Source organism: Opisthocomus hoazin, chromosome 9 (assembly GCF_030867145.1).
Source record: "Opisthocomus hoazin isolate bOpiHoa1 chromosome 9, bOpiHoa1.hap1, whole genome shotgun sequence".
Classification (NCBI taxonomy): domain Eukaryota; kingdom Metazoa; phylum Chordata; class Aves; order Opisthocomiformes; family Opisthocomidae; genus Opisthocomus; species Opisthocomus hoazin.
This window is the reverse complement of record NC_134422.1, coordinates 17211718-17225211: the sequence shown is the minus strand read 5'-3', so window position 1 is coordinate 17225211 and position 13494 is coordinate 17211718. Positions and strand designations below refer to the sequence as shown.

Genomic DNA, 13494 nt, shown 5'->3' with positions numbered 1-13494 from the left:
GGGAACACGGTTCATGCATAATTAACACAGACTCCTTCCAGCCTCCAGGCTGTTATGATGCCTCATACCAGAGAGAGGCCTTTAGTGTGGTATTTTGGCAGAATGAATCTCTATAAATTAACGCCCCCACCCCCATCCCTGGATTGCAGGCATTAAAGAGCAAAGGTCTTAAAGCAGCAACACTGCAAACCTACTGAGACTGGAGGATTAAAGTTGTTGGACAGTACGGCAAGCGTCCTGCCAAGCAGTAGTCAGACAGAAAATGAGCAAAAATATTCCACCGGCTCTGAGCAAAAAGAAAACACAGAGTTTTTGTCTATCCATCCATCCATCCATCCATCCATCCATCCATCCATCCATCCATCCATCCATCCATCCATCTTCCTCCACTGCTCTCCAGTCTGCTAGTCACCGAGACAGGAGTCATGGGCATGGAGGCTTTAAATGCTCCTCTCCATTGCAATATTAGTGCAAAGTGCATGATTTTAAAAAGGCCCTGAAGACACAGGATTTTACAAGCACATGACAGTACCACAGGCACCCTGGTGCTGATACGTAGTGGAGTAGGCATCTGCTGTGATGGGACTCTGTAGTGGATTTCATCTATACAGCTCCTTTGTAGCCGCTCCTGAGCCACATTCACTCTGATGCTCTGATTTTCACAAACAGAAGATCTGTTTGAACCACCCTTCCCAGACCTACAACTGCCTGCAGTCTCGGGGAGTTCAGCTCTGCTTTACAGTTGTTATCTCTGACTCCTCCTGTATTGTGGGTTGTTTCAGCTCCAAAGATCCTCAGTCACCCAGTGCTGGGGTTGGCATCTGGTCCCAGTTCTCCTCTGGCTCTATTTTGACTGTGGTGATGCAGTTTTAAGAGCTGATCAGCGCTAATTTATATGGACTTTTCATCAGGACACCCACATCTGCAAGAAAAGTGGCCAAGGTCACAGGGTGTTTGAACTTCAGCCTGAGCTCCTGAGCCATAAAGCTTGAGGCAGGTTCAGTGGTGTCTCCTGGTTGTCCCAACTTCCTAGGTCACTTCTGTTGACTACAAACCTTGGCTGGTCCCTGCTGAGCTCCAGCTGCAGCCTGCATCCTGCAAGCAAAGTGTGCAGTCACAGCAAGAGACACTTCATGGCCGCTGCCTTTTAACGAGGCCTTTCTAGGATACCGATACTGTGGTCTGAGTCCTACCAGCTGCTGTGGCACATGGAGGAGAGGGAGTTTTGTCACTGCGTGTTTCCATTACGCGGCCATAGTGGACTGTCCTTCCTCCCTGCTGCTTTTCCAGTATCTGAATAAGACACCAGCATCTGTAAATGTACATCAGGGAAGCTATCACAGCAATGGGAAAACTTTGCTTGGTGAGTTTATAAAAAGAAAAGCCATCCTCTAAGAGCTAATTGAGGAGGATGTCCAGGGCCTCGGGACAGCAGCAAGGGGAGAGCCAGACCTAAGCACTGGCGGGAATGGTCTGCTCCAACCTTCTAACAAAACACCTCTGCTTGCTTGTGATCCTGGGTCTGAAAATGAAATCGCTGACTAGCACAGCTCAGGATGTTAATGATACGTACTAAGGGGACGTGTCAGATACAGCAATAAAAATAAACTGAACTGCCTGAGGCAGGCATGGGGGAGCTCTCAGAGGAGTGTAGGAAGGCTTTTCCAGCAAGCAAGTCTTCTTAGCAAGTTGCTGCAGTAAGACACAGATATCTTCTGCAGGCAAATATCTGCCTTGGATCTGCTCATGCTGGTACTTGGGAGACCTTTGGAGATTGCTGCTGCCAAAGAAAGGGAAATACAGGTCAGGCCTTAAATACTATAGTAATGAGATTATTAATCTGTGTTACATTAGTAGTGGGGGGGGGTGGGGGGAGGGAATTCACTCACAAGCCTCTGGGCAGAAGCACGGAAGAACACAAGGAAGCAGGTTTGCCCCAAGTACAACATGGAGGTTATGAAACAGTGCAAGAGAATAAGTGTGATAGGACTGGCAGGCACCATTCCAGCTTGGCCCCTGGCTAAGGTCATCACAAATGTCAGACCTGGGCTTCTAAGAAACCCTTTCTGAGGCATCTGGGTCACAGAGCTTTGTGGTTTAGGCAAAATGGGGAAACCTGGGGGAAATCAGTCCAAGAGAGTGTAGTGTTTTGCAGATGCACGTCAGGGTGCTGTGCCAAAGCACTCGGCCAAGGGGGATGGTAGCAGAGGACAGGCAGACAGATCCTGAGTGAATGAGGACATTTCTTCCAAATGGTCTGGAGGGACAGAGCCCTTTTACCAGTGCGAGTGGCAAGCCACCGCAGAGAGCTGCTTGGCGTGCTCTGAAGCCATCTTAAGCCCAGAGCCCAGCTGTTATCCCACAAGAGCCTTTAAAGATTTCTGGTACTACCAAGTCCTCAGTTCTGCCCTGTTCAGCTCTGGCAGAGAATCTGTAGAGCTTTCCACTTGCCTAAAGGTCACATTCCTGATTGACAACCTGGGTGAGCTGCCAGTTGTTAAAGGTGCACTTCAGTACAGCTCAGCAGCTACCTGGGACTCAACAGCCATGATCAGCTGAGGAAAGCTTTATGTCTCCCCCCATGAGGTGGGATTGCTTGACACTGTGACCTTGCTCAAGCTTGAATGTCTGAGCTAGAGATTTGGAGGGAGGGGGTTGTGTCTTCAGCCAGGCATGCAGACAAAGAGCTCTGGGGGTTTCAGACGTCCCGGTAAAGGGACTCTGCAGCATTGCTGAGACCTTTCTTCACAGCACTAGCAGTGACCCGAGGACAATAGGGTCACCCACCAAATCCCTGGTCTGCTGGCCATAATGATGGCAGAGAAGTGTTAGGAGAATGGGTGATTTTCTAAGGGCTGTTATGAAATCTGAAAGGCACAGTGCTGTAACTGAGGTGGGCTCCTGAGGTCACCGGTGCAGGGATGCATGAGGCCTGGCTCCTGCAGGTGAAATTCATCAGCATGTTCCACCTCCTAACGGCTCTTGGACCCTTTTGTCTGCACTCACACCAGGTAACATGCTTTATCCTCTGTCTCACCCTTTTTCTTCTCTCTGTGTAAACCTCATGCCCTAGGATGTGTAGCAAAATAGAATTAAAAGATGAAAAATAATGACTCCAGTTATTGGTGGCTTGGGCTAGATGTGTGTTGCTAAATTGCAGTTCTCAGGGTTTCCAGAGAGGAAATACAACATTTATTACTTACTTTTATTTTTTTTTCCTGGAAAATATTAAATTCTTCTGCAAGCTGGTTATTTTCCCCAGTGTTCATCTCTGACCCATTTACCTCCTTGCCAGAGGGTAATCACACCCCAGTGCCACCTCCCAAACAGAGTCAGGACTGCTGGTGTGTGTCACTGTCACTTAGTACCAGATGCAGGGGGAGAGTCTCCTACCCCCTGGCACGGCTGACAGACTCCAGCCTCTTCATTATTGCTGCAGCGAACTTCTCAGCAGCTGCTGCCAGCTAAGCAGCGTCAGGCAGCGTCCCTGCCTGGTTTTCAGCCTCTCTGTTCCCAACTGCAGGGAGCAGGGTTTGAAGTTTGCACTCAGGTGTAACTTCTCTACACCTTGAACCTCATCCCCTTTGACAGTATACTTAGTACTACACATAAGCCTCCCTGTCTCTGCAAAGCAGTGGTGCTGCTTGTATGTGGCTGCTGGTTGTAGGAATCAGCTCCTTCTTCTTTTTCTCTCTTTAATTGCTACATTGGAAGGACCTGTTGCCACCACAGGCCTTGCAGTGTGCCAGACAGATGGTGAGGAGCCAGTCCATTACCTCCTCTCGAGAGAGAAATGGTGCAGAATGATTTGGCTGGCACAGGCACACACAGGTCAGCATGAGAGTCCTGCAGTAAAATCTTCTCCAGTAGCACCAGGCTCTGCACCAGGCTCCCTGCACTCCTGTCGCCTTGGCGTTTGCCAGAGTTAGTAGAAGGGGAGATGAAGTCTGGGGAAAGCTGCAGGGGTGAAAGTGCAGCCCCACACACGTATCCAACCCTGCTCTCTGCCACGGGCCTCTAGTCCTGGAGCTCTGTGCTGATGAGGATTTGTCCTGCGTCTGCTTATGGTGCTGTTGAGGACAAAGCTGGAGGGTTGATGGGAGGGCAGCGTAGCTGCTGATCCTACCTGCGGAACCCAAATTTGGGGCGATGGGTGCTGGGTGGCCTTTGCCCTGTCTCATGACAGGAGAGGAGTCACACAACTGTGCATCTTCTGTGGACTCCATCACCCCTGTATCTAGCCTTGACCCATTGTGACTGGCACCACCAAGTTTCCAGCCCTAAGAGGAGGGCTGTTCACTATCTCAGCTTCTTCATGGCACAAAGGGGCCACTGCTGTGTCTGGATTTGGTGGAGGCGTGGAGCAGTGGGCTACGGCAAGAGTAGGAAGGGGCTGTTGAAGAGCTCACTGAGTGTCGCTGGTGCCTGGTGTTTGCCTTTGGCTGGGCCAGCTGCAGGAGCGGATGGCAGGAAGGGAGCTGGGGCTAGCTGAACCCAGTCCTGCTTCAGCAGGGAACAAGCTCTCTCCCCGCTCAGCATCTTTATGGCCACTGTTCTTTGGCCAACTACGAATTAAGCTGGTACCACCCACCTCACTGATGCTGCACGTCCCTGACATTGGATTTGAGGGCTGTCTGCCCTTGCAGGATGTAAGCCAAGGAGCAGGGCTGGCAGAGGCAGGCACTTCAGCTTGCCTCTGAGCCAAGCCAGGCAATCTCCTTCCAGGTGCAACTTGCAGGCCTCAGCATCAGGCTGAAGCTCCCGTCTGTTCCTCTCCAAAGGCAGCCCTTTGCAAGGGAGTGCATTTGGTTCAGGGATTTGGTCACTGGACTGGCAGCAATGCCATGCATGCCTGTACCAGCACAAGTCACTTGTTGTCCTTCTTGCCCACCAATCACGGTTCAAAGTCCTCCCTGCCTCCCAGAAAACACTGGTAACTACTGACTGGCCTGGGCATTATAGAGGGACCTAGCAACTGAACTCCTTTCTTGCTCTGCAAAAGGATGGGACAAGGCTTGATGGGTGGCCCTGCTGTTCCAGGATTTGTCTGAGAAACAGGAAGGGTGCTGAGGGCTCACCAGAGATGCCACCTCACAGGGACACTGAATATGGGCAGAATCCAGGCTAAACATTTCCAGTTCCTCCGAATTCTCTATGCCTGCAGGAGGTTGAAATTCACCTTTATTTATCCTTCTGCTGGTCTCACTGAGATTTCAAGGGCGCGTATCTCACAGCTAAAGGTGGCCTATATACTCTGATGCCAGGAAAGACTGCCTCTCCCGAACCTGTTTATGCGTTTGATTTCTGATTTGCAGGAGGGGCTATAGACCATGTCTCCAAGTCTTGTTAAATAAAGCAATTTCTGCTCTTGGTTTTTACAGGGCAGTTCTCTCAGCAGTGTAAGTCTGAGTGGGGAGGTTTTATGCTGGGTGAGAGAGAGGAGTCCGGGCTTAGGATATTTATACTGTAGCTTATACAAAGCTATTTGACATAGTGAACGGATTTGGGGGACTATTTCTATTTTTTCCGTCTTCTCGGGAAGAAGCATTGACATTTACCTTGGAACACAGCCTGAATGTGTCATCACCTAAAGGCAGGGTGTCCTGACCACAGCAACTTGTGTTGCTTGTAACAAGTTTTGTGGGATGTGCGTTGTCACTGCGAGATCCTGCCTAGTGCTGTGATCCTGTCTGCTCTCACAAAGTGGCACAGGGCCAGCTCATGGGAGACCATTGAAGGAAAGCTTGGCTCTCTGAGACACTTCTCATGGTAATAGGATTCCCTGGCTGAGGATGCTGCCTGGCCTCCATTTGAGGTAGCAACTAAATGTCCTGGTCTATGATGGCCATCACAGCCCCACTGTCATGGGCATGTTATTTTTGGTGTCTTGCCCCCAGTCCTTCCTGCCTCCCCTGGATCTCTGTGCTTTCCTGATGAGATGCAGGATTCCTCCCCATTTCCTCTTCAGCAGTGCTCTCAGGAAACATGGGGCCATGCACTGTTGAACAACTGCCATGCCCCATCCCAGAAGTGGACCAGGTAAAAGCATCTATGCATAGAGCACATATTAAAGTCATAGGTGCTCTTTTGGATCTCCAGAAACACCACAATGATGTAAAACAGTGATGTACCCCATGTAACTAATCTCTTGTCTTTTTCCTTCCTCCCTTCCCCTTGTCCCCTCCCCTCTCCCTGTTGCCTCCCCTTGCAGTGGCAGGCCATCTCTCTGACAGTCATTGAGAAGGTTCAGATAGCAGCAGCCATCCTGGGTTCCCTCTTCCTCATCGCCAGTATCTCGTGGCTTATCTGGTCGACCTTCAGTCCTTCGGCCAAATGGCAACGCCAGGACCTGCTCTTCCAGATCTGCTATGGAATGTACGGCTTCATGGACATTGTCTGTATAGGTGGGTGATCGCATCTCATGGCACAGCCAAGGCTGCCCACCCGCTCAGCGTCAGAGAGGAGTGGGAGATGGTGTGGAGAGCTGACCGGTACAGCTCAGCTCAGACTGAGCTTCCCTGGCTTTTCCTCCCCTTTGCTTTTGTGACACTTATTTTAAAGTCCTCTCTGCTCATCTGCGCAGCCCCGGAGTATCTCCTTGGCTGGGCTGGCAGAGGGACCTGCAGCAAGCCCAGAGAGAAGCAAATCTCTCTTCAGAGCAAGGAGAGGGTGGGGAGGTCTGGGGGAGCCTGGGGAGTGTAAGGCTTTTGAGTAATACTGAGAAAGAAACTCCTTCCATTCTGGAATAGCTGATTTAGGGACTGCCTCATGACTGGGTATGGCAGAGTCTCTCTACACGCAACTCTTTGGCTCCCCAGCACAGTCCTTCTGCGGTGCAGGGGTGACTGCTCCTTCCTTGGCTCACCCTGGAGCTGCAAGTCCCAGCCAGCCCAGATCATGGGCCAGCCTGGGGTCCTTGTCAGGTTGCTGGTACAGAGCAGCTCTGAGGATGAAGCTGCTCCAAGCTGAGCAAGCCCACACAGCAAAGCAGATGCTGGCAGCCTGGCCCCAGCAGGGTCTCCCTGAGAGCTTAAGCTGTAGCCCCAGTGCAGGTCTGTGGGATCAGGAGACGTAGCTGAGGATACCTTCAGGCAGCGGCACACACCAGCCAGGCCACTGAAAGAGTGGTGGTTACCAAAACAGTCCAGTGAACACCAGTCACCTCCAAACATGCTCCCGATCAGTGTCCACCCGAGCACAGGCCACCATATAACATCAGTTCAAGTGACCCTGCCAGGAAGCAAAGAGGGTTCCAGAGAGCTCCTCATGTCTGTGTCCTTCCATCATTGATATAAAGGCAGAAAGAGCCTCACATAAACTCAGTGGGACAAAGCAGTCCTCTTGACTTGGATTTGCATTTGTGTGGCTAGGGCCACTCCACAGAGAAGGAGCACAGCTCCCAGTTGAGCCCTCAGGAGGAGCAGGACTATATCACAGAGCAGCAGCTGGTGAAATCGGGCTACAGTGGTAAAGCAAACCCAGCAGCAGGGACAGAGGTCTGGACCGCACACCCTGGTGCCCAGGTTCAAATGGCTGTTGGCTTCAGCATCCTTCCAGCACAGGATTTGGGCCTGCCAAAACCCAGACCAGTTTCTCCCACTGTTACCACCACTGTGCTGACAAAGAGACGTGAGCTTGGCCTGTAGAGATCATCTGCTCCTCCATGAGATGCTAGTGGACCTACTACACATCTCCAAGAATGAGGGGTGGTGAAGAGGGGTGAAAGAGACAGGCAGCACCTACACTTTAGCACAAATGCCACTGGTGACATTTTCTTGCTGGTGGGATTGGGAGTGGAAAAAAATGATGCCTCTGTGTGTGTGGGGTAGTGTGTGTGTTGCCTTGTTGGCAGAGAACAGAAGTGGAGAGCCCTGGCCCGGGTGGACGTCAATAACATGATTAACTGGCTTTGATAAAGCTTCAAGAGCTGAGGGGAACTGATTAGCTCATCTGTCAATAGGACCTAAATCCTCCCACACAGCGGAGAACAAACCACGCCAGCCATGAGCTGAAGGGGAACTGGACAAGCAGATTTGGATTTGAGGCTTTTTGTTTCTTTCTTGTTAATTTTTTTAAGGTTCTGGCCTCTACTTCTCTTCTCCACCTTCTCTGAAGGGAAAAAAAAGCCCCTTTTTCGTCTCCACAGATGTCACCATTAAGCTTACTGCCCTAACCTGGGCGCTTTGATTTTTTCCAGCCAAAGAGCAAGCGGCCATCCCATTCCCAGAAACATTTCAGAGCCATGGCTTGGAGCAGCCCCTAGTCTTACAGCCCTCCCTGCATTGCTGGCAGTCCTGGTGGGCCAGGCATGCTGGCTTTCCCACAGACTCAAAAGCAAGGGAAGCATTACAGATGCAGTGAGTTAACATGTCCGTATGTGGCTTCTCTTGCCCAGCGCCTCAGAGACTACCCATAGATGGCTCCGCTTGTGTGCAGGCAGCCCACCCATGGTCAGCCAGGAGAAATAATGTTCTGGATTATGTGAGCCTTTCACACATTTCCATACATTTCCCTAGAAAGCTTAGAAGTGCATGTAGCCAGCACTCTGCCCCTGCCGTGCTCCAGTATTGTCTGTGTTGTGCACCAATACCTTCTGCAACCCCAGGTGCTGCTGCTGCTCCTGGGTCTGCAGGAAGGGAACTCTGAGCAGTGCTAGCTGAGATCTGGTGTTCACTCTCCTCCCTGCCTTCTCCTCCTTCTCTTCTTTCTCTGCCCAGGTTGAACCAGGTGACAAATGAGGTCCTCACGGAGAGCTGTGACTCACTGGCTGTTGATGCGGTCAGGTTTCACCTCTGAGTGACTTCTCTCCAGCCCTGCCGATTTCAGGGTACTGCTCTAGCGCTGGCCAAAAGGCTGGTCTGTCCCGTGGAAAGGCCAGGCCAGGTCAGGTCAGCAGCAGGGGCTGATCATCGGGAACTGCGTGACGGGTTTTAATTCTTCATTCATTATAGCTTTGCTCGACCTTGATGGGTGCAGCAATGCCAGCTCACTAGAAGGCTCGCAGTGAGTTGCTCGCTGTGGAACAGCTATTCTGCCTCTCTTTATCCCTCTCCTAAACCTTGCGGCCTTTTGCAGTGTCTTTGATCACAGCCAGGCAAAGCTGGCTCCGGAGATTGAGAGTTCTGCTCCTAACTGCCAGCATGGCCTCAAGCCTCTTGTTACTCCTCCCTGGGCTTTAGCTCCACTTCTGCAAGTTCAGGATAAAACCTTTCGTGGATAATTGCAGTGACAACGGTTCTTGAAATACCAGGGTGCTGTCTGGGCATTTCAGTGCCTCCTCCTCCGCTGTCCAGCCCTTTTCACCTTTTGCTTTCCAGCCTGTGGGTGGGTAGGAAAGATTTAGGAGCTAAAACATGCTCAGCGATGGGGAAAGAGCAGGCCATTAAGTGCACTCCGTTCTAACAAACACAGTTGGTTTTTTTTGCTAATGCAACACACGTTGTCTGTGCATTGTTCAGTAACAGGCTGGGCAGCCTTACCTTGCAGAATGTTATACTGCAGGTCCTACACTAACTGTATGAATTCCAATTGTTCCTTCCCCAAGTTTGACCCTGAGTTTTGCTTCCACTGTCAGAGGAGCAGAGGTTTGAAAGACATGATCTTTGCTAAAGAGCAGATGTGCTGAAGCACAACTCCTCTGTAGTCCCTGCCAGTTCCCACCTCAGCTGTCCTTGGATGTCTCATGTCCATTGAGTAGACAGTGACATATGCAACTGCCCAGCTCGTTTGTGTGAGCGCCTCTCCACCAAGTCATTAAGGGATTTAGGTAGCAATTTGCCAAGACAGAGATATATGTGTCAAGTTGCATAGACAATCCCATGGCAGTAGTGGTCTTTCCAGTGTGGAGTCAAAGGTGAGGGCATGAGGGCTCACTTGCACTCCCTCAGATGCACATGCAAATTGGGATTCAAACGGATCATTTGGTTGTTGTTATCTTCACTTGGGCTGCACTTGGTCTGAAATAATCAGATCTGCTCCAACGTGAACTCTCAAATTATGGCTGTTAACTCAGAGACTATTGATCCGTGCATCAAAATCCAGAGGTCTTGGGTCTGACCCTCAGCCACTCATGTTCAGTAATACACTAGTTTTCTTTGGACTTTGCTAGATCCTAGCATGCTCCACAAAAACAGTTGTAAGGGACAGACAGCATTTGCTACCCCTTCACCCACCGTGGAAACAAAACCATAACCAAAGTAAAATGAATCTGCTCCTCACAACCAGCAGGACAGATGGTATGGTCCCAAGTACCAGATGCCACGTCCATCTGGGCAAGATGTGTAAGATGGTCTTTCAACATTGTCCTCCCCCTTGCTCTCAGACATCTAACAGGAGGGCAGGAAGCACTGGAAAGGATTGCTTTGGATTTGTGAGAGTCTGCAATACTGAATTTTTTTAAGAACCTGTTAGAAAACACATGTCAAGAACAGGCTGTGGAGAGATGATCCCAGTTTGTGAAGGAGGAACAGACCAAATGCTTCTTGATATCCAGCCAGCCCCAACTTCTTTGATTCTGATCTCTCTCTCTTTCATGTGCGCTATCTGTGGTCATGTCTGTAGGACAGATATGAGCATTGGATTGAACTAGAAACTGGTAATGGTGCCAGCATAGGTATTGCTCTGCTATGAAGCTATTACAACACAGACGTCTGAGATCAGCAACCAGGAAGTGAATGAGAAGTGAGATGGGGACTGTTCATTTGATTAGCTGCTCTCTCCATGGGTCCACGAGAGGTAAATCCAGAAAGCTGGCATAGAGAGGGATTAGCAGAAATGCGGTTATTGAAATACAGAGATAAATGGAGTAAGCCTTCACAGGCCTGAGTTACTGAGTAGGGCGAGTAGCAGCTTAGAGCTGGGCTGTAAATCCTGAGAGATACCTGCCTGTTAATTAAATGACAGTCCTTGGAGGAGGAAGGAGGGCTTTGCCTCTCTCTGTCAAGGTGCAATTAGGGGAAGTCAGCGTTTGTAGATTGAGGTGTCATTTGGGGTCAGGAGGACAGGAAACCATCTCCTGTTAAACAAGGAGGAACTCTGCCAGCTAATGAGAGCACGTCACAGTCTGGGCTCAGGCATCACCAGATCGACTTGGAGGGGGAAGGCGTCTGGGGAAGGCCATTAGCAGGCTGTGCTGCAGGGCTCTCGCTGCTGCGGTCTGTGTGCGCAGGCCTGCTCGCGCTCACACAGGGGTATCTCCACGACTGGCAGGAGGTGGCTTATGCTCAGCGACGCGAAAGCAATCCGATCTGCCTCTCCTCGGATCCCTATCTGGTGGGGACTGTGGCTTTGTCCATGGCCACCCCGTCCTTGCTCCCTACTCACCCTGCCTTGGCACTGACAGCCACGCACTTCGCAAGCACTGAATCCTCCCACCCTTTGAAGATTTTCCCTTGCTTTCCGTCAGTCCCTGAGGGTATTTGCGTTCACACACTGCAGCTCAATAGCACAAGAGACGGGCGAAGCAGGACCATTCATCCTGCCAACGATTTTTATTGGCACACCATGGCAATCCATTACAGATCAGGAAGTGTGTGCCCGCTGTTTTTAATCCCAGCTGCCAGCAAGAATAATCAAAAGCATCCAGTATGTCTGACGGCATCTCAGCACAACCGTAGGTAATAACATAAGAAATCAATAGCCAATTAAAGCTGATCCACAGCATTTGATCTTTCATAGTGCAATGGCAACGGTAATTAATGGAGCTTCCTTGAGACAGTCACAATTCAAACTTCCTGCCAAGACAAATGTGGCTTCATTTTAAATGGGCTTTTCTTCCCAGAGGAAATGCCAGGCTGAGATAGCCTCAAGGTGTTTTCCAGCCAGGTCACTCCGGCTCTCAGCATTCAAAGGATTTAGGAGTCAAGGTCCCAATAAAATAAAGAGAAACTGAGAAACTAAATGCCTTCAGGGTCTTCATCTGTATTGATCTGATTCTCAAAAGGAAAGCAGATGTTTTCATTCAGGTCTGCGTAGTCCCCCAAGGTACAAAGCAGGAAGAATTGCTACAGCAGTAGGGAATCAATTCTAGCAAAGCACCAAGCCCATGCGTTGGCTTGATGACACCCTAAAGGCAGAGCACAAGGCAGAGAAGTTCAGCAGATGTCTTCAGAGGAGAAACCTGAGACCAACCCAGACAGCAAATGCGCACGGCTTTGACATACCTTCAAGAGACCCATGAGAGTACGCAGAAGTCTTCTGTGCCCTTCAGCTTAACGTGCTGCTTGCCACACTGTTTGTGCACTTCTTGCCCAGTTTGCCTGCAAACTGGAGCTACCAGGAGCTAACTGGAGTGACCAGATCCAGGCTCTGTCATCAGAGCAGGCAGTTGGGATAAAGTCAGGCAGCCATTTCTTTTGCACTGTGAATCCTGGCTTGCATAAATTCAGCCACGATGTGCATGCTCGAAAAATCACAGAGTAAATCATTGATTTATCAGCTGCCAAAGTGGGGTGTGGAGGCAGGAATGGTCACCACAGGGCGCATTGTGGGGCTCTCAGTCCAGCTGGGCAGGGACCGTCCCTCGCGAGCAGTCACTGAGGGCCCTGTACCTGGTCCCGCAGCAGGAGAAGCGACGCTGCACGACCGATCTGCCGACTGACTGCTTGGCCGCTATCCAGGAACAGCGGATGCTCAGCAAAGCCGAGACATGCCGCCCCTCCGTTCTTGAAAGATGGGACCTATTTTTATCTAATGCTGCATTGATTATTCAATAAGAGAGCGGAGCGGGCCAGCCGGCGTGCGTGCATGTGTGCCGCTCTCACCAGCGGGCATTTCTGCAGAGGCTCAATGTGTCCACCGAGCTCCAGCGCAGCTCCGGCAGCTCTCTGCAGAACGAGCATGTCACTGCTGAGCAAAGAGCCGCAGGGCTTGGACCCGGATCTGAACCCCTTCCCTTTTTGCAGAGAAGGAGCTTGGCTTCCAGCATAGTCAGAGCAGCACCTGGCCTTTCACATGTGTCCTTTCAGCTCCACAGTCCTTCACCACATTCATCTCCATGCAGTTTCCCACTGTTGCAACAGGGCTCCAGAGATGTATTTCGTCCTGAATACCCATGTGGTGCTCTCTGCTCCAGCGGATCAACATGTGTAGCATTTAATGAGGGCAACATAATTAACATTTTCTGAGGAGGAAAAGAAATCCTTTTTCCTTGTGAACTGCATCTTGTGCTTTCAAGAGTGATATGTTGTAATGAGAACGATGCTTCCCTGTCACTAAACCCTGTGTTGGAATTCAGTGCCTGGTGTCCCTGGGTTAAGTTCCCATCCGTGGGCAGAGGCAGAAGCGCTCACCTGCCTGTCACAGCTCCTACACTACGGCAGGAGATTCCCTCGTAGGCAGCTGGTAGGATCTCCCGCACCAGCTGCATAAATTGTGCTGTCTAGTAAAGGATGGAAAAAGTCCTCAGCTCTGTGCCAGGCAGTGTTTTTCCAACTGCCTTCCGTCCCATCGCTCCTCCTACTACAGCCTCTATCCCCGCAGACATATTACTTCTGG

At 50.6% G+C, this 13494-nt stretch overlaps 1 protein-coding gene across 1 annotated transcript in view; it reads left to right on the top strand.

Annotated features, from left to right (window-relative positions):
* Nucleotides 1–13494, top strand: part of MARCHF4 (membrane associated ring-CH-type finger 4) — a 115627-nt gene that overhangs the window by 82431 nt on the left and 19702 nt on the right. The window contains exon 3 of the mRNA XM_075430921.1: nt 6212–6404. Within this exon, the coding sequence (XP_075287036.1) occupies nt 6212–6404 (193 nt within the window). The remainder of the gene's footprint in view (nt 1–6211; nt 6405–13494) is intronic.